Source organism: Tiliqua scincoides, chromosome 2, assembly GCF_035046505.1.
Source record: "Tiliqua scincoides isolate rTilSci1 chromosome 2, rTilSci1.hap2, whole genome shotgun sequence".
Lineage (NCBI taxonomy): Eukaryota > Metazoa > Chordata > Lepidosauria > Squamata > Scincidae > Tiliqua > Tiliqua scincoides.
In genome coordinates, this window is record NC_089822.1 from 94,627,370 (window position 1) to 94,651,531 (window position 24,162).

The window sequence follows — 24,162 nt, forward strand, 5'->3', positions numbered from 1 at the left end:
TCTCTAGTCATGGCCTTGAGGAGGCCCCACAAATCCAGAAGCTACTAATGGCCTATAAAGAGGAGGTTCGCCAGTGCAGACCTTGGATCTCCAATCTTGTGGGCACATTTGGAATTTCAAGAGGGAATAGTGGGCTTTCCTTTCTGAGGAAACATGTAAGGGTTGGGTAGTAAGTGTGCTTTTAAGATTGTATCTTTTCTTACCAGCAGTGCTTTTAAAAACACTTTTAAGATGTGCACAAAGGGGAAAAACAACTTCATGCGCAGGGATTATCTATAGTAGTCAATAGCACAGTTATGTGCCTTACTGGGGAAAGGAAGAGGGACGTGTGGATGAAAGGTGCAAGATTCATTTTACTTACACATTAAAAACAAAACAAAAAATAAGGAATAAAAAATGGCACCTAGCTGATTGCTAGAAGAAGGAAAACTATTTTAATCATTCACGCTTGACTAAGCCCTACATGTAACTAGAGAAGGGAGAAAGAGGGAGGGAAGAGGGAGAATAAGGAAGTCTTTAGAAGGAGAAGTGGCAGAGCGAGAAGGGTGAAGTGATTTTTTTATAGCATGAACCAAGAGGTACCAGGTAAATGGTGAGCCTAAAAACAAGCTGTGAAGTAACTTGACCCATTTGCAGTGGGTGATCTAGTCTCTTCTACCAAATAAACACTTATAACCAAAGTTCCAAGCTTCTAAAAGAGTTCCAAACAGAAAGCCCTATTTTCGATGAGCAAGCCTTGATGAATGTTGAAAATGTTAAAAAAAATATGCACTTCTACTGACAACATGAACATTAGCAATCACTCTTTGAAACAAGGGGAACTTAAGAGGAACAATTTCAAACAAAAAGTAATAAATAAATGATTCCAGCTGTCAACGCCTAGACATGCAAGAGACAAGAGCAAAAGTTAATCTATATAAGTGGTCTATATGGTATGTTAGAAGAAAGCATTGTGACTAACCATTGTCATTGAGTACTGGTGCTAATTCACTTGGTGTCCAAATTCCTGGATGGGGATTTATGAGGATGGCAGTTGAAGTATATCTTATTTAAACAAGAAAAGCTACAACTTCGGAGGATGGTGGCAGCACCTCTGAAAGTGCACTTCATAGGTGTGTCATTTTCTGGTCAGGAATGAACTATGGTATAATGCAGTTGTGTGGAGCACTCTGGAACAGAAATGAGCAGGACTCCAGGAAGAGAAGTGATGCTTTTAGTGTTACTACCGCTGCCCTCAGAAACAGCAATTTTTCTTGTTAAGGCAGAAAATACTCTTGTCTTAGAGCACCAGAAGATAAAGTGACAATGAGATGACAAGACAAATGGCAGGCAAGTGAGTAGAGATGGCTCGTGGGTACCCTGAGTTGGGATTCAGATATAGGTGTTAAGGAAGTAGTGTGAATCCAAAAGATAAAGGAAAACAATCCCCCCTCCCCACCTTAGCACTTGATCTTCCAGGCCAGATCTGGTAACAGTGAAGTTGATAATTGTCACTTTGATGCACACCTACAGAAGAAACACACAAGAAAATTGGTTAATGAAACAATGAAATATAATATTTAACATTAAAAGATAACCAGATATAAAATTATGAATTAAAAAGTATTTGAATTGTAAACTTCCACAAATTAAAGCCCTATTCATTTTTTTGAGAGGAATATCATATACATATGGCCTGGTTTGGGCCATAAAAGTGTTTTCCAAAAATATATGTTCTACATTATAAAACTATCTTGGGTAGCACCCAGAGTTTCTCTTCCTCTGGAACAAGCAACTATGAGTGCTACCCCTTATATTAAGTAATTAGACTACATCAAAACTTGATGACATATGAAATATGGTGTGTATTTACAAGATGAGGACCCAATCCTATCCAAATTTCCAGCACCAGTGCAGCCTCAATGCAGCCCTGAGGTGAAGGAACAAATGTTCCCATACCTTGAGGTGGTCTCTGTGACTTTCTCCCCACCACGGGATGCAGTGCATGTCCCATTGACACACTTTCAACAGCACTGGAAAATCGGATAGGATTTGGGTCTGAGACTGTGGTTGAAATTTTTTTAAAAAATATATCTTGATACTGCAGAGTAACCAGGTTAAAACCCACTCATGTACTATAGTTTATTCCAAAACCAACTGAACTAATATAATCTGATAGGGCTTGACATTCAAGGGTCCTGACAATGCTATCTCTCGTTTTAGTCACAGTTATATTGCTCAATAATTTTGAAAAGTCATACAGAAACCATGAGCTGGAATTTATTTCTCTACCTCACAGTAAGGTTGTAAAACATAATAAATATTGTTTCAGATTGCTACTGAATTCTTGAACAAGGTTCAAGGCATTCCAGGTCACAATATTTATTTCTTTAATCTATTTGAATCCAACTTTGCCTCTGTAAGGGGGCACCCAAGGCAGCCCACAAAATATAAAACAAATACAAGAAACTTCACAAAAACTATAAAATTATAAAAGGTAAACATTATAAAAATATACAACATAAAATAAACATGACAAAGTACCAGATTAAAAGCAGAATGCAGCATCAAAAAACACTTTGTAGCACATACAAAATCAAATAAAAGCAACAGCATAAAATAATCAGTAAAAGACACCAAGAAGAGTCAACAGTGTAAAACCATAACTGAATCATAACCAGCACACAGCAACATAAAAACTTAAGATCCAACAGTGCCCCCACCACCCACCCTAACCACAATGAAAATACTACTGGAAAAAGAAAAGTAGAAATCATATTATGATAAAAAAAGAGATGTTGCAGAAAACAGAAAAAAAATTCTCCATTTAATGTACAGCTAAATGTCATGATGTGAACATGTTGTAGATTTTCCTTCCCCACTCCAAATCACAGACTGCCACTTTCACTGGAAGGGAAAGGCATGTGATGACATCACAACATAAAGCATTGCTACTCAAGACAAAGAAAGAAGAACTCAACATCTCACTGCCATCAACTAACGTAGTTCTTTCCCCATTGTGGAAATGTGGTTAGAAAATGTGACTTGGATGTGAGAAACTTGGGTTGAAATCCTCAACTGTGAAGCTCAATAGGTGGTGTGAAAAATGAGTCAGTATCTCCGAACTATGCCTATCTCACATTATGAAAATGTGAGGTTTCTGCTCCGAAGCAGAGAATTCTCTTTTTGTAGCCTAGAAAAATGCATCTAAAGTATAAGAGGGTTATATGTGTGTGCATGTTTGTGAGTTTACAATGAATCTGTGAGCATACTATGTCTCTTAGGTGGATGAGTCCACCAGCTGGCTGAAAAGCAAGCAGGTTTGGCACCCGTCTCAAAAATATACTCGGATATACTGTGCTCTTTTCTGTCTCCTATATAGGTAATGTTTGCTTGTTTAGTCCCAGGCACTTTTATCCCATATGCCATTTTACAAAATACTCAAACCAGCTAACAAAACTCTGACCAGATAACACAACAACAACAACAACAACAACAACAGTATTTATATACCGCTTTTCAACAAAAGTTCACAAAGCGGTTTACAGAGAAAATCAAATATCTAATGGCTCCCTGTCCCCAAAGGGCTCACAATCTTAAAAGATGCAACACCAGCAGACAGCCACTAGAAAAGACACTGCTGGGGTGAGGTGGGCCAGTTACTCTCCCCCTGCTAAATAAAAGAGGAGCACCCACTTGAAAATGTGCCTCTTAGCCAGTTAGCAGATAACACAAAATTAACCAAACAATTTACAGCAGTGGTTCTCACACATTTAGCACTGGGACCCACTTTTTAGAATGAGAATCTGTCAGGACCCACCAGAAGTGATGTCATGACCGGAAGTGACATCATCAAGCAGGAAAATTTTAACAATCCTTAGCTGCAATCCTACCCACACTTACCCAGGAGTAAGTCCCATTTACTATCATTGTCAAAAGAATATACGTAGCCGTTTGTTAAAAGTACAAGTCTGTAACATTTCCCCAAATGCAGTCACATACCATGGTAGCATGAAATCTAATATATTAAAAATAAAATATTGAAATGAATGGGAACCCACCTGAAACTGGCTTGCAACCCACCTAGTGGGTGGGTTGCAACCCGACCTACAGTTTGAGAAACACTGATTTACAGTATATAAAAGCAACAATTTAAAGCATCATCATAGCCATTAAAAATCATCTCAATACATCATGAGTCCAATGCAAACTAGTCATTTAAAATTTTACTTGAATATTTTTTCACTCCACTGAAAACCTAGTATGGGTAGGACCATGGACACCCTCATTCTGGAGGGTGCCCATAACCTTGTCATTACTGTATAGCACCACAACAGAAAACATCCTGTTCCTCATGCTCACCTGCCATCCTTCTGATGGCAAAAGGATACAGAGCAAAGCTTCCAGTGTTTATGTCAGAATTCAGACAGGTTCATATGGGAAGAGTCAGCTCTTAGTGTCCAGGTCTTGGTGCATATAGGGCTTTAAAGGTCAAGAACAGCACTTTGAATTGGTTGGCAGAGATAAAGGACTAACTGGTGCATAGGACAGGAAGGTCCAGATAGGAAGTGTTGCATGAGGATGTGTTCAAAACTCAAAGATAACTTTGCTAATATAGGGGGGCATACACCAGTTGATACATGTCACTCATATCTTGTAGGGCAGAACACAGTTTTCACTGCCTACTAGTTCTGAAATATTAGCATGTGGCCTAGCAAAAGTATACAAACCAAACATCTCTTATCAGAACAGAATTTCCACCCCCAAAAGGAAGAAACTAGGGGTATTTTTTGTTCAGAAAAATATGTGAGCAACATCTGATATGATTTGGAAATGGTAAGAAATAACATAGGGAATAACAGCCAATGTACAACTACTTTAAACTACTATTGTTTAGGATTTATGTGGCTGCTTTGGCGCATGTTGTAGGACTGCCATCATACCTCGGGCAAATAGTGTGGATTTGGCATTTTTGTCGTCATGTAGAACTTAAAGTTTCTGTCATAATCTATGTCAGAGTCTCCAAGGCGAATGAGCATTCTTCCACCAGTAACAAAAGTCTGCTTCAAAAGAACAGGTTCCAGAGCTGGATCCAGTGTTTCTTTAAGCTATTAAAATGATGAAAAAGAGGTGTGAAGCATTTTTACAAATCTGAGGCATTTTGCTATATAGTTAGCAAAAATATTTTCTAGGGCTAAGTGCAGCTTTGGGGTGGGAGGTGTTCATTGGGACCAAAGACAAGAGGAAGGGGTTAAATATCTCCTCCTCGTGTAGCATGGAGATTCCCTTCTCCCACATTACTGCTATAGGCCTTTAACTAATTTTACATCACTGTTTTGGATTCCTTGTAGGCTGTCGCTAGATTTGATTTTTAATTGGTATTTGCTAGATACCTTAAACCAGGGGTGTCAAACTCATTTCATGTAGTGGGTTGAATAGCATTCATGGTATCTGAAGTGGCCAGAAGTGACATCATTAAGCAGGAAGTGACATCATTAAGCAGATGATTGCCAGAAATAAGCACTGTGTTCTCTCACAGAAACTCATTTGTTGCAAATGACAGAAGAGAAAATGTGCAAAACCTTGTTCATGAGATCCCAATTATCTCACTGGGAGAGCCAAATTATAGCAGGGGTCAGATAAATTGCTTTTGTGTGCCACATCCAGCCTGCTGGCCTTATGTTTGACATCCCTGCCTTAAACCATTGTGGTCGAAAGACAAGATATAAACATTTAAAATAAAATAAGTACAGTAAACAGAAGGTTTCTTCCTAACTTCACATATTTTCCCTAGCTTGTCTTCACACTGCAGACAAATTCCAGATATCTCAAGCTTAAGTACTCCTATATGGGAAGATGGGCAGCATAAGAAGTGGGTTGAAAAGTACTGGAGAAATCAGGAGATTGAAATGCTTCTTTTACATCAGAAAACCTGCACCTAGTTGAACAGTTACAGCCTCTTCATATTAATTGACACTGATACAGAAACCACTTCCCCATGGTGAAGATTTTGTGGTAACATTCAAAAACCTGGAACTGTGCACCCAGGGCTACTATGCAGATCCTTTCCAGCAGCAGTCCTCTAGACAGTTTATGTTGGAAGGACCAGCACATCTGTCTCCACCCACAAGGTTCCAGTCTTCCTAAGGTTATGATTATGAATACCGGCTGGCCAGCTCTTTGGTTAAGCAGATTGATGGTGGATAGTCCAGAAGGGGAAAATGAAGTATTCGGAATGGCTTCCAGTTTAAAGGCGACTCCTACTCACTTCTGTGTGTGCGTGTGCGCACATGTGCATACATGTACATGTATGTGTAAAGAACAACAAAAGGCAGCTTAAAACAGAAAGCTTGGAGTAAGACAGACACAAACTGGAGAATCCACGTTTCTAGAGAGAGAGATAAAAGTTGAAAAGTTGGCTCTTCCCCTTAAGGTTGAAAAGTCAGTAATATATATATTCAGTAATATATATATATTCAGTAATATATATATTTTGCATGCCAAAGGTTTCATGTTCTGTCCCTAACATCTCTGTGCAGGACAGGGTAAGACCTTTTCTGAAATCTGGGAGAGTCACTGCCAGTCTGTGTTGACAATACTGGCTAGATCAGTGGTTCCCAAACTCCTCCAAGGGAGTTGGAACCACTGTGAGTTGTTGTCGGGGCGGGGAAGGGCAGGGCAGGAGTGGGAGGGTGGCTGACAGCACTGCAGCAATTGCGCAAACTGTGAGTTCTGATAGTAGATCAGAGAGCTCAGTACAGCCACACGGAGGGGGTTGCGAGCCTCTGGAACCCCTTCTAGGAGGCTTCAGGATGCCCCCAGGTATCGTAAAATGCCCAAGCCTCATGGAGCTGTGATCGCTGCTGCGTCGTTGGCAATCCATTTTATGCCACTTGCCTTAAGGGGGAATGGCCCATTTCCAGTTCCCTGGTGGGTTGCAACCCACCAGTTTGGGAACAGCTGAGCTAGATGGATAAATATAGTGACTAAATAAAAAGCAACTTTTTCTGTTCCTAGCCTATATATTGGTAAATACACCAAATGTTACAAATCAATCATATATCAGCAGAAGCCTTCAGTGAACTCTCATCCCAAAAAAGTCAGACTTTGGATCACATCACTTTGGGAGCATGCATAACACTATGAAAAGCCCAAAGTCACCCATCTAAAAGGGGTCTTTGTTGCCTTGTCATTAATTCAGTGACAGCTTAAAAACATGGGAATTATATTGCTCAAAATATTCTAAGTTTGAAAACCGTATAAAGGTTTAAGGGTAATGATCAGGGAGAAAGCATACAAAGAGTATTATTTGAGCAGTTCCTTCCAGAGATAAAATATCACAACTAGACCTTTATCCTTTTCGCTTTTTCCTCCTGTTGTGGAACCAGAGGCAACTAGGCTCATTGCCTAGCAACTATCTCTTAATCTATGCCTCCAAACCAAGCCCTTCCAAATTTATATAAATAATTCCTCAAACACAGATTACATCAGCAGTGCAATTCAACTACTCTTACATTGACATGGATTCGGTAAGTAGAATGGATAAATTATCATTTTAGGCATTGTTTTTTTGTAGGGGATAGAAATGTAGAAATCATGTTCATGGTAAGAAAATTAGCAAATATGTTAATCTTATTTGGAACCCGAACAACAGCACAGACAGCAGAACAAAAACCTGCTTCCTGCCCTATTTCAGCAACCACACTGCCAGGTCCAATTTTCTAGATGGATTATGGTTCTGGAGCACCTAGATTTTTGCAACCCTGCAACATACAGATTACAAAAGTAGTGATATCAAGGAGAAGAATCAAACATCTCCAACAAAGACAAAAAAGGTAGTGTTATGTGTCAAACCTGGGCTCAGTCTGAGGAGGACCAGAGGGAAAACTGCTGCAGAAGAGGAGGCTGCAGTACCAGCAGAGGGAAGATAGAGGCTGCTGTGTGCAGAGGCCTATAAAAGGGGCTGCACAAGGAAGGAGCGGGATAGACCACCAGGGAAGAGCTGCTGTGAGGAGCCTTGGAGAGCAAGCTCTGCAGAGGAAGAAAGATCGCCAGGCGAGCTGGGAGAGAAGGAGCTGCAGAGCGGAGCTAAAACCTGAGAGCTGAGGAGACCAAGCCAAAGGAGGGAGAGAGAGCTGCAGCAAGGAGCCCTTGGGAGAGCCATTGAGAGCCAGGGAGCAACCAGCCAGCCTTTGCCTCAAGTCCTGCTGCCGCCTGCCTGCCTAGTGCCTGTCTTAGGTCCTCACTCAATCAGGGAATTTGGAACAAGGTTGTTGTTATTTGGGTCAGGTTCCATTCCTCACAATAAAAGCCTTAAAGTTACGTTGGTTTCAGTGGTCTCTGTCAATCCTGCATAACAGTAGGAATACACAAATCATAGACAAAAGTATAGTATCTAGCTTTAATTCATTGTTCAGTGCAATCAGAGTATAAATTTGCAAATGATTAATTAACGGTGCTGAAAACAAGTGAAGACTCTAAAACCTGAAACTGGAAAGATCTGGTATCATAGAGGCTATGCAGATACATGGTCTCCTGCATCTGATCCCCTGCGGATATCAAGGCACCCGTCTGTAACATTGTTTTCTTTCTAACATTAGCAACAAAAGGCAACGAAAGCAAACTTGGATCAGTTTAAACCAGTATTTACTCCAGGGCGGAGTTAACACTCAGTGAAGTAGCAGGGAACCTTGGAGGGCTCCGGGGGGGGGGGGAACTGCTAAATAGATGTGATTTTCAAGTGCCTCAACAATGAGGTACTCTTCATTGCCAAGAAGAAGGAACGAAGGCTGAGAGCTTGAACGGGGGAGTCTCTTGAAACAGCAATTTCAGAGATTTTTTCCCTGTTTGCTCTGTGCTGAATCACATCGTATCCCGGACGCCATCGTTGGGGACGATTCGGACAGCTGAGGACTCTCCCCCCCCCACGGCCTAGATACAACAACATGACAGCGAAAAAGCTTTAAATTATGAGTAACCAGTTCATTAAAAGGCTATAAAAAGAACTGCAATCAAGAGGTTGGAAGGAGAAAAGATAACTTTAAGATTTATGGTGGCTGGTAGCCACCCAGAGGGGAAATGAGCGAATGTGGATTTAAAGAAACCCTTGCTGGAGTATTTTTCTCTGTTTCGTAATAAGGGTGACTGTAAGAAAAGGACAGAGATAAGAAGATAAAGATCACCCTGCTGAAACGGTATGCATGGAAAAGAAATAAATAATCTTCAACGGCTGAAATAACTTTTACTTTCGCTTTCCTAGCAAGAAGGCTCGATTCAGGCCTGGTCATTTAAAGGCATACTAACTTAATTTGACAGTGTTATTGACCTGGATTACTGATCCACCCCTTTTGGAAGAAGGGATGCAAGATAATAAGACTTGGATGACTCTTTAATTGTTTGACTGATTTCACATTGTTATTGACTGGAAGTGGAATATTGACTTACCCTTTTTGGATATAAAAATTGGAAATTAGCCCTACAAGAAGGTGAAAGATGAGAGTTGATTTTTTTTTTAATTGTTGGACCATTTTATCTCTGTTTTTTTACAGCCAGAGGTATTTTGGCTTGATTTGATATTGATAAGATTGGCATTCAAAAATTTAAAGGATGTTAGTGAAAGCCAGTCCTTATTAATGGATTTGTTGTGGGATTTTAGAAGTGAAATGAAGCAGCAGGTCAGAAAATTATCTGAACAAATGAAGCAAATAAACTCCTACCTGACAAGCATGCAGGAACAGATTACAAATAAGAGACAAGAAAAAATAATGTATCAAATGTTGGATGAAACTAAAGAAGTGGAGATTTTTGAAATGAGACAGGAGATGGAAAAAGCAACCGTTATTATCAGAATTAAGAATTTTAAGGAAGAAAAAAGAGGGAACTTTCAGAGAGCATGTTGTTTCAAGAAGAAGTAGAATTTTGGGATTAAATCCAAAAAGAAGGAAGAAAAAGAAAGAAGAATAGAGAGGGATTAAGAAATTTAAGAGAGTTAAGAAGAAAAAGAAGAAGTGGAAGGGGCAGTGGGAGAAGCAAGAAGGAAAACACCAATAAGATAGAGAACAAAGAAAGTACTAAGACAGAAAGTGAAAACGGCTGAACAAGCAGAATTTTTTTTTCCTTTTGTAGATATCAACGGACCGAATTCTTTTTAGAAATGAAGACTATTCCATTAACTATATTTAATCAAAGTAGATGTAAATGAAATCTTGGAACACAAATATTGTGAAAATTAAAGTGGTAATAAGATAACTAAAAGGCTTATTTTTTTAAAAAGAAATTATATAAAATATTTTATAGATGGTACTTACTTCTAGAGAAAATAGTAAAAATGTACCCTGGGTCATCAAACAAATGTTGGATAAGTAAAGAATTGAGGGAATTTCTTATTATATGTGGTGGATATGTGAAAAAGCAAAGAAATATTGGAAAATGATATATAAACTGTTACAAGAGATATTGAAGTGTGTATTACCATTTAAACTGGAAACATTCCTCTTAAATGCGACATCAGAAATTAAGAATCAGATAAGAAATATTTTATTCTAAATATTAGTTTAGTGGCAAGAAGAGTGTATAAGTAAAAATTTGAAGCCTTTTTATGATTGGATAGATAATTTTAGATAAAAATATTTCTTGTTTAGTTAAATTATTAATCAGTAGATTAACAAATATGATAATTTTTGTATTGATAAAGAATTTTGTTTTTATCAATTTTTTTTTTTGGACTAATGTATGTTGTAATCGATGGCCAATACCCTCATGTGAAACCTTTGTAGTCCCAGCCCTAAGTCTAACCAATTTTCCTTACCTGTATCTGTAATAAATAAATAAACTGCATTTAAAAAAAACAAAAACAAAAAAACCCCAGTATTTACTCCGTATTTTAAATTGTTAAAGATAGTAGACATGGGCCAGTGCCCAACACTCATGTGAGTTTCCCATAACCTTTCACATGTGTTTCCATTGGATATGCAAAGTTTTCCTTCTCACAAAAAAGAACACAAAAGCTCCTATGTCTAACAATTCTAAAGAAAAGAAAAGAATAAAATAACTTAATGCAAAAGAGCCAAACCTCTTCTAGAAGTACAGGCAATCCCAAACGAATAGCATTCTCCAAGGTACGCAGGAAACCAGAGTCAGTCAGCTTGATTATCTTTAAACCATTTTTTACTTCTTTGTTTCTTATCCAACGGTTTGCCTGTGTATTTAAGAAAAATTATATTTCAGTATGATGGCAAGACCTCAAATCTGACAAGAATTGTAATTAAAATGTTTCAGTCTTCAAACCCTAGCAAATAGGTGGAATTGTAAAATTTGTGTTCTAATTTTTTCCCTAGTTTCTCAGAGTGGTGCACACACCAGCAATCCAGCAATGTTTTTCTTATGTCCATGTGATACTCATGTGCCTCTGAGACTATGCAGAGTATAGAAATACAACATAACATGGGCATTGTGAACAACTATATTTAAAACAATGGAGCTTTGAAGTGGGTACTTACCTGATCTTGAGGATCAATCATGAGTGGCCAGCGTCGCCCCCGGGTAACAAGAATACCATTCTCAGTGGATACATAGTCACGTGGTAATCCATCGGTGTTCCACTGACGAATTTCATAGGGATCTCCCAAAATGCTCACAAGACTGAAATCTGAACTAATGGGAATCTCCAGATTCTGACACTGTTTAATCCAGCAATCTATTAACTGAGATAAATAGGAACAAAGAAAGGCTATTTTCCACATAATATATACTTATATATTATGTATGTATGCTATATAAAACCATTTGTATGCGCGCACACCCTTACACAGTTATGTGCTGCTAAATGACGGGAATAAATTCTGAGAAATGAGTCATTAGGCTATTTTGTCATTGTGTGAACATCACAGAGTGTACATATATAAACCAAGATGGTATAGCTTGAGGTGGTTTTTTGTGTGAATGAAATAAAAACACATAACACCACTTTCTGCACTCCGCATTTTTGTGAAAAAAACCAAACTTCTTGAATCTGTGAATAAATAAAACTATTTTCTTATGCTGGCAACCTTCAGTCTCGAAAGACTATGGTATCGCGCTCTGAAAGGTGGTTCTGGAACAGCGTCTAGTGTGGCTGAAAAGGCCAATTCGGGAGTGACAATCCCTTCCACACTGGGAGCAAGTGCAGTCTATCCCTGGTCTGTCTCCCGGGCTATGGGCCTTCCTTTTTTGCCTCTTAGCCTCAGACTGTTGGCCAAGTGTCTCTTCAAACTGGGAAAGGCCATGCTGCACAGCCTGCCTCCAAGCGGGCCGCTCAGAGGCCAGGGTTTCCCACCTGTTGAGGTCCACTCCTAAGGCCTTCAGATCCCTCTTGCAGATGTCCTCGTATCGCAGCTGTGGTCTACCTGTAGGGTGCTTTCCTTGCACGAGTTCACCATAGAGGAGATCCTTTGGGATCCAGCAATCATCCATTCTCACGACATGACCGAGCCAACGCAGGCGTCTCTGTTTCAGCAGTGCATACATGCTAGGGATTCCAGCGCGTTCCAGGACTGTGTTGTTTGGAACTTTGTCCTGCCACGTGATGTCGAGAATGCATCGGAGGCAGCGCATGTGGAAAGCGTTCAGTTTCCTCTCCTGTTGTGAGCGAAGTGTCCATGACTCGCTGCAGTACAGAAGTGCACTCAGGACGCAAGCTCTGTAGACCTGGATCTTGGTATGTTCCATCAGCTTCTTGATGGACCAGACTCTCTTTGTGTGAGAAACTATTTTCTTACACCTCCACATATTCTCTACCTCTACATGCTTGTGACGGCATCTGCTGACACTATACCACCTACATAGTACACTTTTAAAGTGATTATAATTTATAATTATAATTTATTAAAATGTGCCCTTGGAACAAAAGCACATAACACCACTTTTTGCACCTCTAACTTTGGAAAACACTGAAATCCATGAAAAAACCGTTTTCACTCACCTCTAGGTATAGGCTACCAGACATGAGATGTATGAGGCTGCTGCAAAAAATCAGCAGCATTCAATATAATATGATCAGGAAAGCATATGCAATTTCTGAATCCCATTTTTCAGCCCTGGGAACTATGCACATAGGTCCTATCAATGTGTGCCCTCCTGCAGGATCTTGACAATTGTTTTTTGATATCTCCCAATAATGTGTCCCCTTGGCAGAGGGATATTCCTTTGGGATGCTCTTTAATAGTTTTTGAAAACATCAGGGGCCACTTTGGAACTAAATAAATAAATAAATAAACTGATTCTGAAAGCCAGTCACTGGAGAGTGATTGGTACTGGAGAAATCAGCAAGGACAGTGAAATGCAACAAGACCTTTATGTTTGCTTGTCCTAAAATATACAACTATTACAAAAAACCATTTCGCTACAGTAAAACCGGACATATTCACAGAGCCATGGTAGGAAGTAAGGTGGGGGATTTTTTTTTTTAACTCACCAGTTGTCTATACAGTGCTGTAAAAGCTCCATAGTAGGCTACACAAGCTGCAGCTATGAACACATTTCCAATGATATTTGAAATCTCTGCTTCAAAATTCAGAATGCTTTCTTCCCATCGCACTTGTTCATCTCCAAGTGCAGCAGTAAGTCTTCCAGCTCGAGTAAGGCGAGCTTGAGTCAGTGCCATGGTCCTTGCTAAATAGTGATAATATTACCAGACTCTGGTCATTGTTGTTAAACAAGCAATAATTCATTTTTTGCAACCTATTTTTACCTCTTCAAATTGAGTTAGAGTGGTCATAATTAGAAGTAAATTACACAAAAGCATGCATAGTGCAATTTTTCTTATAGCACATTCCTATCCTTTGTTGCAACAAGCAAGCAAGCCAAGAGGCTTGCGCTGCATCCAGCGCAGGATTGTGGCCACGAATGGCTCAGCCGGAGGCAAGGGGAAACATTTCCCCTTACCTCTGGGTAAAGGCCACTTGCGCCTATGGGTCTCCTTTGACTTGCGCCACCTCTTGAGGAGGGACTTGCACCAGCCCAAACTCGTGTCATGATTGCGCCCTTTGTGAGTTTACAGTAGGGGTGGGGCAAACCCCAGCCTGGGGGCCATTTGTGGCCTTTGGGGACCCCCAATCTGGCCTGCAGGGAGCCCCCACTCTTCAATGAGCCAGTGAACCTACAACTGCTTGTTGCGACTACCAGACATGAGCTATGGACTGAATTACAGCAAGGCCAATTTAGGGCTGTGACCATCAACCTCTGGAAGATGAGGGGCTAAATCATTTACAAAAAGGTTTAAAATAGTAGGTGAAACAACGCGGCCCTGTTTAACCCCAGAATTTGTTGGAAATAGTTCTGACAGTTTCCCTCTCATTCATATAAGTGCCATCTCTAATATATTCATTTATGTATATATATATTGGGGAGGGCACCAGGATGAGGTCTCTTGTTATCTGGTGTGCTCCCTGGGGCATTTGGTGGGCCGCTGTGAGATACAGGAAGCTGGACTAGATGGGCCTATGGCCTGATCCAGTGGGGCTGTTCTTATGTTCTTATGTTCTTATGTAAATTTATTCAAATTTGAAATGTAAATTAATACTTTTTTCCCCAGCACCCGACACAGTGTCAGAGGGATAATGTGACCCTCCTGACAAAATGTTTGCCCATTCCAGGTTTACGGTAAAAAAACTAAATTATGGCATATAAATTCTTTGTTGACAACTTCATAACATTATCTGGTTCATGGATTTCTGACTTCATCTGAGTTGCAATAAAATTGCCCCTAAGGAGGCCAACACGTGCCTTTTTTTCCTTCTCCCTTAAAAAATTTTTTTCTCTAATTTTGTGAAATTTGGGTTGCTTGCTGGATCACTCCGTCACGTTGACACTATATTTTAATAGTATTTTAAAAATTTTATTAATTTTAAGCCTCCTTGGACAGCTCTTTTTGGAGGGGAAAGGCAGAATTAAAAATATAGGTTATGTGGGAACCTTGGAATTAAGACTGAGATCATATACAGTGGCATAACGAATGCCTCGCGCACCGAAAAACTCGCAGAACGAAAGCGTTTTGCGAAGTTTGGTAACTTGCACAACGAATTTTTATGACCCGTGCTTCACAAGACGAATTTTTTTTTTTTTGCTTTGGTTTGTTTTAAGGGGAAGATCTTCATGTCAGTTTATGATCCCGTCCACCCTAGTAAGGGGAGGATCTTCATGTCAGTTCATGATCCCATCCACCCTAGTAAGGGGAGGATCTTCATGTCAGTTCATGATCCCATCCACCCTAGTAAAGGGAGGATCTTCATGTCAGTTTATGATCCCGTTCACCCTAGTAAGGGGAGGATCTTCATGTCAGTTTATAATCCCGTCCACCCTAGTAAGGGGAGGATCTTCATGTCAGTTCATGATCCCGTCCACCCTAGTAAGGGGAGGATCTTCATGTCAGTTCATGATCCCGTCCACCCTAGTAAGGGGAGGATCTTCATGTCAGTTCATGATCCCGTCCACCCTAGTAAAGGGAGGATCTTCATGTCAGTTCATGATCCCGTCCACCCTAGTAAAGGGAGGATCTTCATGTCAGTTCATGATCCCGTCCACCCTAGTAAGGGGAGGATCTTCACGTCAGTTCATGATCCCGTCCACCCTAGTAAGGGGAGGATCTTCACGTCAGTTTATGATCCCGTCCACCCTAGTAAGGGGAGGATCTTCATGTCAGTTTATGACCCCGTCCACCCTAGTAAGGGGAGGATCTTCATGTCAGTTTATGACCCCGTTCAACCTAGTAAGGGGAGGATCTTCATGTCAGTTTATGACCCCGTTCAACCTAGTAAGGGGAGGATCTTCATGTCAGTTTATGGTCCCATCCACCCTAGTAAGGGGAGGATCTTCATGTCAGTTTATGGTCCCATCCACCCTAGTAAGGGGAGGATCTTCATGTCAGTTCATGATCCCTTTCACCCTAGTAAGGGGAGGATCTTCATGTCAGTTTATGATTCCGTCCACCCTAGTAAGGGGAAGATCTTCATGTAAGTTTATGTAAGTAAGTCCCATTGTGCTTGCTCCCAGGAAAGTGTGCACAGGATTACAGCCTTCAAGCTCCCCACTCAGCATCCCCCCGTTTTTGAAATCCTCAGTACAGTATGTATGCCTTTAAAGAGCACTTAATGAACACTTCGTAAACCAAATTTGACTTTGTTCTGACTTTTCTTGCCCATAGGAACGCATTAATTAAATTTCAATGCATTCCTATGGGAAAACGCGCTTCGCAAAACGAAAAACTCGTATAACGAAAGGACTCGCGGAACGAATTAATTTCGTTATGCGAGGCACCACTGTAGATGTATACTTCATCATGAGGATTATTCTACAAATTGTATTTATGAATTTAACAATAGCCACTTACCAAGGCTTTCCTTTTCTTCCAAACTTTTTTCATACTGGTCTTGTAATTCTTGTATTTGTTCTTCTACCTGTCTCAGCTTCTTTTGTTTATCTTTAAGGGTAGCCAAAGTTGCATCAAGTTCTGCCTAATTAGTGTATAAGAAATGCTATTATAATTGCAAAAATTGCAACTGCCAAATGGTTTGTGGTCATTATTTTATTCATTTTAACAACAATAATGTGAGAAAAGAGTTACTATTTTTTATGCGACACTGGACACACAATTAAAGTGATACCGACTCTCTTAGGATCAATCAGCAATCTCCATAGTTGAATCTGAACCTTACATACCCATAGACAACTCAGGATCCCACTGACTCTTTCCTTTAGTTCATTTAGCAATTAGTAAACATACATTAAAATCAAAAAATCAAAAATGTACATTCAAGCCTAAAAGAACAGATGGAATGTCAATGAAATCTGCAAGCATTCAGCACTTTGGTAAGCTTATTTCTAGTTTATAACAACAAGCCAGTGGCATAGCTAATGATCATGTAGTCCGGTGACAAGCTCAAAATGTTGCCCCAGAAATGATGTCACAACTGGAAGGGACATCACACCCGGGCTTTTTAAAAGTGAAAATTGGGAGGAACCCACTTTCTCCCCCCAGCAGCTCCCCACCTACTTGCTCTGCTGCCTCCCCCCAGTCAGTGGCATAGCTAAGGCATCTATCTGCTACCTGGGGTCAAAGAAGATTTGTAGACACAGCCCCCAACAAAATCAAATAAATAAAAAGTGTGCCCCTGATTGGTTTGAGAAACTGTGCTGGGGTGAAGAGGGGTTATTCTCCCCCTGCTAAGTATAAGAGAAGTACCACTTGAAAAAGTGCCTTTTTACCCAGTTAGCAGGGGTAACTGTATTATGATACATGGAAATGAGAGCTGACTCATATGAACACCTATTGGTTTCATGCTGTATCATAATAACATGTCAATAACATAATAATATGTCATTAGCTCTCAGAACAGTCTCAAGGGTCAGTTTAGAGTTAACAAAATCCACTTTTTGTTCCATGAGGCAGTTGTTTTTTCATTTTTTGGTTAATTGGCCATAACTTTTGATAGAATACAGATATTCCAATGCAGTTTGTTTGTTTGTTTTGTTGCATCCCACATTAAATTACCTTTCCAATGATATATAACATGATGGTATTATTCATACATACCAACATTTTCACAATTTTGGTCACTAGTCTCAAGTTCAGCTTGTTGCCCCCCTAAAGCTTGATGCCTGGTGCAACTGGTACCCCCTGCACCTCCTTGGCTATGCCACTGCAACAAGCCTAAAGCCTTGTGAAGATTCTATGCTTCTCCCCTTTCTCAATACGTTCTTATGCTATCTATTTTGAAATTTAATTATACAAATCCTAAATTTTTGAAAATGTTTCTGTAAATTCAAACACTTCTTGCCCCAGCATTGCCTATGGCTGTTTATTAAGGTGAAAAATACTGTTGAGCACCTGCATTCCAATCCACCTATTGTCATGCATAAAATGAGTGAATTGGAGAAACGGTGCTTTGAAAAACTTGGTAATTATCTGAGTTCTTTCAGATAAGTTGGAAGGAGCTTGGATGATTCACCTAGCCAATCCAAGCTGCTTAGAAAAATTCTTTATCCACTTCCTACTAGCCCTCCACTCTTTAATCATGGCAGCAGGAACCACAGTAATAGAGTCGTTCATGGAGGGAGGGAAAGTGCTTTGCCCCCTTTCTCTCTCCCCTCCATCACTGCTACCATGCACTCCAGTGCACCAAGAGAACAGCAGCAACAGTACCGCCAAGCAGAAACTTGGCACCCCTTCCCCCCATTTAAAGTCAAATGCCACCAATGATGATATCATATTCCACCCTCTATATCAGGGAAACTGGGAGACTCTTCCCCTCTTGTCCTTGGGGGTTGGAAGAAAAGGAGTTTCCACCATGGCAGTAGGTTCTTCTACTACTACTGTTCCCAGCAATTAGCTTTCTTCCTCAGGTCTCTAAGAGGATTCAGGGGCTTTGAGGACAAAGTTTATTTTGGCAAGGAGAATGTTAGGAGAAACTGCCACATGATGGTCAAGAGATTTTCACAGCAGTTCTTAACCTTCCCATCAGTCAATGGGAGCATCTTCTAGAGCTCCAGCATGCACTAGTCCTGGGGGATTCCGGTCTGGTTGGGAGGGCCCTCTAATGGGCCTGTGCCCTCAGGCCAGTGGCATCACTAGGGTTCGCGTCACCTGGCGCGGGAGGCCAGTGCGTCACCCCCATGCAGTGGGTGGAACAACGCCTCTGGTGGTGGGCGTGGTGATCTACCATTGCCCCACCCTCACTGGTTTTTTAGGCTGTACCTTTTGATAGAATAAAGATATTTCAACACAGTTAGTTTCATCGCATTCTGCATGAAATTACGCACTGATTGATATATAACATGATGGTATTATTTTTGCAAACTGTGATTTTGGTCACTAGTGGTGTCACCTCCCCCCAGGGTGTCAACTTACTAACACCTTATTGGAGCAGTTCTCAAACTTTTAGCACTGGGACCCACTTTTCAGAATGACAATCCGTCCAGGACCCATCATAAAGCAAATTAAAATAAATAATTATAAATAAATTAAAGTAAAATAAATAAATAATGGAAAGCCAGCCCTGTTCCACCAAGTGAATTTTCTCTGTAGCTTGCCTGCAATAACACCCCCCAAAAAGAATCAGTAAGATTTTCACCTCTACCCAGTACCCAGTTCAATTTAAGTTCTTATATTTCAAGCATATCACTATCAGGACCCACCTGGCTTTACAAGTCTGAGAGCCCAATCCTATGCCTGTCTACTCAGAAGTAAGTCCCATTATAGTCAGTGGGGCTTACTCCCAGGAAAGTGTGGATAGGATTGCAGCCTAAAATAAAAAGATTCACCTTATCCTGTCAAGCCTCTGTTTCATTCTTTTTATGGGGGGGGGGGGGCTGCCTTCTGTAGCATTTGTTGAGCTCCATTTGCATCAAATCAGGACCATTCTGGTGGCCTCACATTTCCCTCTGCCTTGACTGCCCAGAAGCCAAGGCACGTTTGCTTACTTGCGAGTAAACGCGACCATGTGGCTTAGTTTCGCTTTCCATAGGGCTCAATACATTCGCCAGCTTGGAGGGAGGGAACTCCTTCTTGGGTGTTTTTGGGGGGCTACATTCATTGGATCAGGACCATTCAGGTGTTGTTGGATTCCTCTCAGCCTGCCCTTTCAGACGGACTAAGGCACGTTCACCTATTCATGGGTAAACGTACAATACGGCTCGGTTTCACTTTCCATTAGGCTCCATGAATTTTTTGTTTTCCGGTTTTTTGCCAATAACTTTTGATAGAAAGGAGATATTTCACTCCCGTTTTTGCACTGCATTCTGCTGGAAATTCCTTATCCAACGGTATATAACATGATGGTGTTACTCCTAACCACCGCGATTTTAGCGCATCACCCTCCCAGTGTGTGTCACCCTCCCTGTACGTCACCTGGTGCAGCCCGCACCCCCCTAGCGATGCCACTGCCTCAGGCACTGTCTGACCCGGCTGATCTCTGAGGCACTCTGGGCCATTGCATGAATAAGGGGCATTAACAATAAAGGTGTCAACAAGTATCAGGTGTAATAATCAATTCTTCTAACACCCACAAGGCAAAAAAGGATTTGTGCCTATCTCTGTGCTCAGTACTGCTAGTCCAAACTAGCAAAATCAGTATGGACAGCACAGCAACAGTAGGACCAAACAACTGTAGTTCCAAACTGACACAGTCTTCTTTGAGGTACTTCCAGTTTAATTTCCTATGCTGCTGCTATATTAGAAAGAGATGCCATCATATGCAAACATCCTAATTCAATCTCTTGTTGCCACTGGAGATGAAGAATCGCTGCAATACTATAATACTATTTTATTCACAAAAAAGGCTACTATAGCAAAATATGTTAGATAAGAAATTAGCACAAAGGAAAAAGGCTCCAGATGGAAGACTGCTTACTGTTCAATCACAAACAGAGAAGATAGAAATAAGCACCTGTGCAAGATTTAACTTCTGCCTCTTCGGCTCCACAACCTTGACAACTCGAGAGTATAAATCCATAGCTCTCACCCACATACACATAGACTTGCAAGCCTTTGACACTTTCTCCACTTTCTCAGGCACAAAATCAGGGTTGTTAATATACTTTTGAAGCTTAAGCAACACTTGACTTCTTATATTTTCTTTATCGTATTCCATAAGCTTTTTCAGGAAATAGGAGTCTCCAAGAAGCTGTTTTGCTGTTGCCCAGTCAGGCCTGAAAGATTAAAAGAAGCAGTGGAAGAAATATCTGCCAAGAAAATACCTTGAGCAGCATCGTTTCCTACATTTTTAAAATTCCTTCTTACCTTATACCAGAGCTAGGATGAAATTTGTACTTCATAGATCAACTGACAGTTACATTTCTATATTACACTTAATTTTGTTATAGAGAAGAAACTTGAAAGCAAAGAGAAAGGGTAAGGTTTACAAAGCTTCGACATCTTGCACTTCAGCTACTGTTTCGTGATAATGTGAACTGAACTTCAGGTGGCATCTCTATGGATTTCACCTAATCCATAGAGACATTTGCACAACAGGCTGCCAAAGTTGCTGTTCCTCTAGAAGATTGAGCAATCTAGGTTGCTAAAAAAGTAGGAATTTTACTTACCAGGTGAACTGCAGTTTCTGGAAGAAGAAGGGCATTCGGTATGCCCTTCCTCTGCCAGGGAAAAATGAAATTCTAGCCAAATCACAAGTGGTATAAATATGGTACATAATTGAATTATTTTTATATTTTATGAAGGCTGTATATTTGTACATCTTGTTAACTGCCTTGAGTGCCTTCCACAGTGTAGGAGAACAGCAGCCCAATCCTAACTTGAGCTGGAACAGGCAGGCCAAGTGACCTGCGCAGTATCCAGCACAAGGTAGGTGCCAACTGGAGTGCAACTCGGGGTAAGGGGATACTAAGGGGTAAGGGTGCAAATCTGAGTGGCCCATGCAAGGCTGATCGGACTGGGAGTGGGGGTTAGGATTAGGCCTGTGCTGCTGCGGCCGACTTGGCCCCCTTCATTTAACGGACGTACATGACACTCGTAGGCCGGCATAGGGAACTTGTGCCTGCCAAAGTCCAGGTAAGAATTGCTCTCAAGAAATTAAATAATGTTGATGCAGTCTCTTAGGGCGCAATCCTAACCCCTTATGTCAGTGCTTTCCAGCACTGGCATAGCTGGGCCAATGAGACATGTTCTGCATCCTGCAGTTGGGGGTCACTCACGGAGGCCTCTTCAAAGAAAGGGAATGTTTGTTCCCGTACCTCAGAGCTGCATTGCCCTTACGTCAGTGCTGGAAAGTACTGACATAAGGAGTTAGGATTGCGCCCTTAGTCAGAAAAGTTGACAAACGCAGGATTATAATTGGCCTTTTAAAATGATAAATGCAAAGTATTTTCTCATTCAAATTTGAAAACATTAAAATGTTTTAATTTCTCCTTAAAATAATTGAAAACATTGATAAGATATACTATTGTCATGTTTGATATGGTGTATTATTATTTTATGACTAAAAATGGCAAAAGGAGAATTGATGAGTCTGACAGCCAGTCCTAACTTGTGCTGGAATAGGGAGGCCGGCGGGCCCACGCTATATCCAGCACAAGTTTTGGGCCATCCGTGGCTTAGTCTGAAGCAAAGGGAAACTTTTCCCCTTATCCTAGGGAGAGCTGCAGCTGCCCCAATGAGGCCACTTGGATCTGCGCCACCAAAATCGGTGGTGCAGATTCAAGCAGCCCAGGACTGCCCCGGGCTGCCTGGGAACAGGGCTATGATTCAGCATAAGTGCCAGATCCTGGTCCTGCCTCCTTCTCCCCACCCGCCTGCCCCAGGAACACCCACCGCCTGCTCCAAAATGTCTCCCTCCTGCCTCCTCCCTGCCCTTGCACACCTCCAGACCCCCACACTGGCCAGAGCTCAGCCAGAGTAACCTTACTGGGCTCTGGGACTTGCGAAGGTGTGGGGAGATCAGTATACATTTGTGTGCTGGTCTATCGTACATCTAGAGTGGTGCATAAGTGTTTTACAGCACTCTTCACAACATGCTTTGCGACACTCTTTGGGACTTGCGCCTGCCGAAGGGATGCTCTGGATTGCACCCTGAAACTCATTTATATTTTCCAGAGGGCAGAAAGTGCTATCTTCAACTTTGTAAGGTCTATTTACAGCAAAATAGAATTATTCTCTCATTTTTTTTTTTTTTTTTGGGGGGGGGGGGAGAATGGACCATTTTTTAAAAGTGCTTATGCTACAGGAAAAGGAAGGATTAACCTTGTATCAGCCATGAGTGAGAAGATCTTAATTCCATCTTAAGTGCACAGAAAGGTACATATGCTGACCTCTGAGATATGCACAGGTCAGGCCATTTATGCATAGGAGGAGGCATGTAGAGGAGGGAGTTTCTCCTTATCAGTTCAGAGTAAAGAATGCAGCTTCACGGACAGAGCTTCCAACCCAGCAGAGAATACACAGAGACAGCAGATTTCCACCACCAATTAAGTCTGTATTCACAAATATTCACAGCAGCAACAGCAGGACTGACGAAGCAGCACAGCAAAGAGGATACAGCAAATAACACACCACACACGACTTTCCACGACCACCAATGACCCACAAATGAGGACTCTCACAGCCTTCCTTATAAGGATCTGTAAGCCAATCAGGATGGGCATTGCATCATCCGCTTACCTCTTATTCTGTCTTGTGATGCATGATCTCATCCCTGTGACTGCATCAGCCAAGTGACTGCATCAGCCGCATACATTTACATTACACTTACACTACAGTGCATTGTGGATCCTTTGTCGTGATGACTCAGCATTTTACACATAGGCTTACATGGCATACATTAGGCCCTGCCTTATTCAGGCCTGCAAATTCTATCTGGGTTATCCTCCAACCCTGATGGAATTAAACTATAATTTCATTTTAATACTAAATAGTGTAATTTAGACTATACATTCAAACAGTCATTCCCAAACTTACTGGGGTAACAGCACCCCTGCAGCCTCTTCTTCCTGGCTCAGATGGCACCACCATCTTGGATTGTGCAAGATCCAGAGAGCTGGTTGAAGGGGCCACTGAGGACATCCCATGGTGCCTTTAGGCAATCCGGCACACAGTTTGGGAACGTCTGCATTCACGCATCATTTCTATAGTGTCAAATGTTTTATTGTTCGCTTTTATTCCCAGTTTTGATGCCTGTCCTTTTATGTTTTTATTAACACCTATCATTGCTTCATTGCTGCTTTTATTTTTTTATGCTGCTACATTTTTATGCTCCTGTGGTTTATATTTTTACGTACTTTTGATGCTTTTTTTTGCATTTAAGACATTTTGTGCTTCTGTCACTAGCCTTCTCTTGGCTCTTTTATTGCTTTGTGTTATGTTGATGGTTTTTTATATTGTATGCTTGATTTTATGTAAGCCACCTTGGGCGCCCTTGTTAGTGGGCAAGAAGGTGGGGAAAACATGTAAATAATTTATGGCCCAATCCTATGGTGCTGTTAACTAGGAAATACAGGCTTTTGCAACAAGTGGAGCTGCTTGCAATAAATACATTAAGGACTAGGATAGTGCTTTAAAAAATACAAAATAGGAGGGGGAGGGGGAGCCAACAGTGGATGAACAGACATGTCTCCAGGGGCTCCTGAGAGACAGTCTCATTTTCCCAAAAAAACTGCAGGTCTGAAGAGGATCTGAAGATCTTTATCAGGAGAGATAAGATC

General features: G+C 41.0%; 1 protein-coding gene across 1 annotated transcript in view; it reads right to left on the bottom strand.

Annotated features, from left to right (window-relative positions):
• Positions 1-24,162, bottom strand: part of DNAH6 (dynein axonemal heavy chain 6) — a 192,545-nt gene that overhangs the window by 62,143 nt on the left and 106,240 nt on the right. The window contains exons 52-58 of the mRNA XM_066618431.1: positions 20,397-20,658; positions 16,343-16,466; positions 13,430-13,626; positions 11,478-11,681; positions 11,051-11,176; positions 4,923-5,087; positions 1,439-1,506 (exon numbers count right to left, since the gene is read on the bottom strand). Of these exons, the coding sequence (XP_066474528.1) occupies positions 1,439-1,506; positions 4,923-5,087; positions 11,051-11,176; positions 11,478-11,681; positions 13,430-13,626; positions 16,343-16,466; positions 20,397-20,658 (1,146 nt within the window). The remainder of the gene's footprint in view (positions 1-1,438; positions 1,507-4,922; positions 5,088-11,050; positions 11,177-11,477; positions 11,682-13,429; positions 13,627-16,342; positions 16,467-20,396; positions 20,659-24,162) is intronic.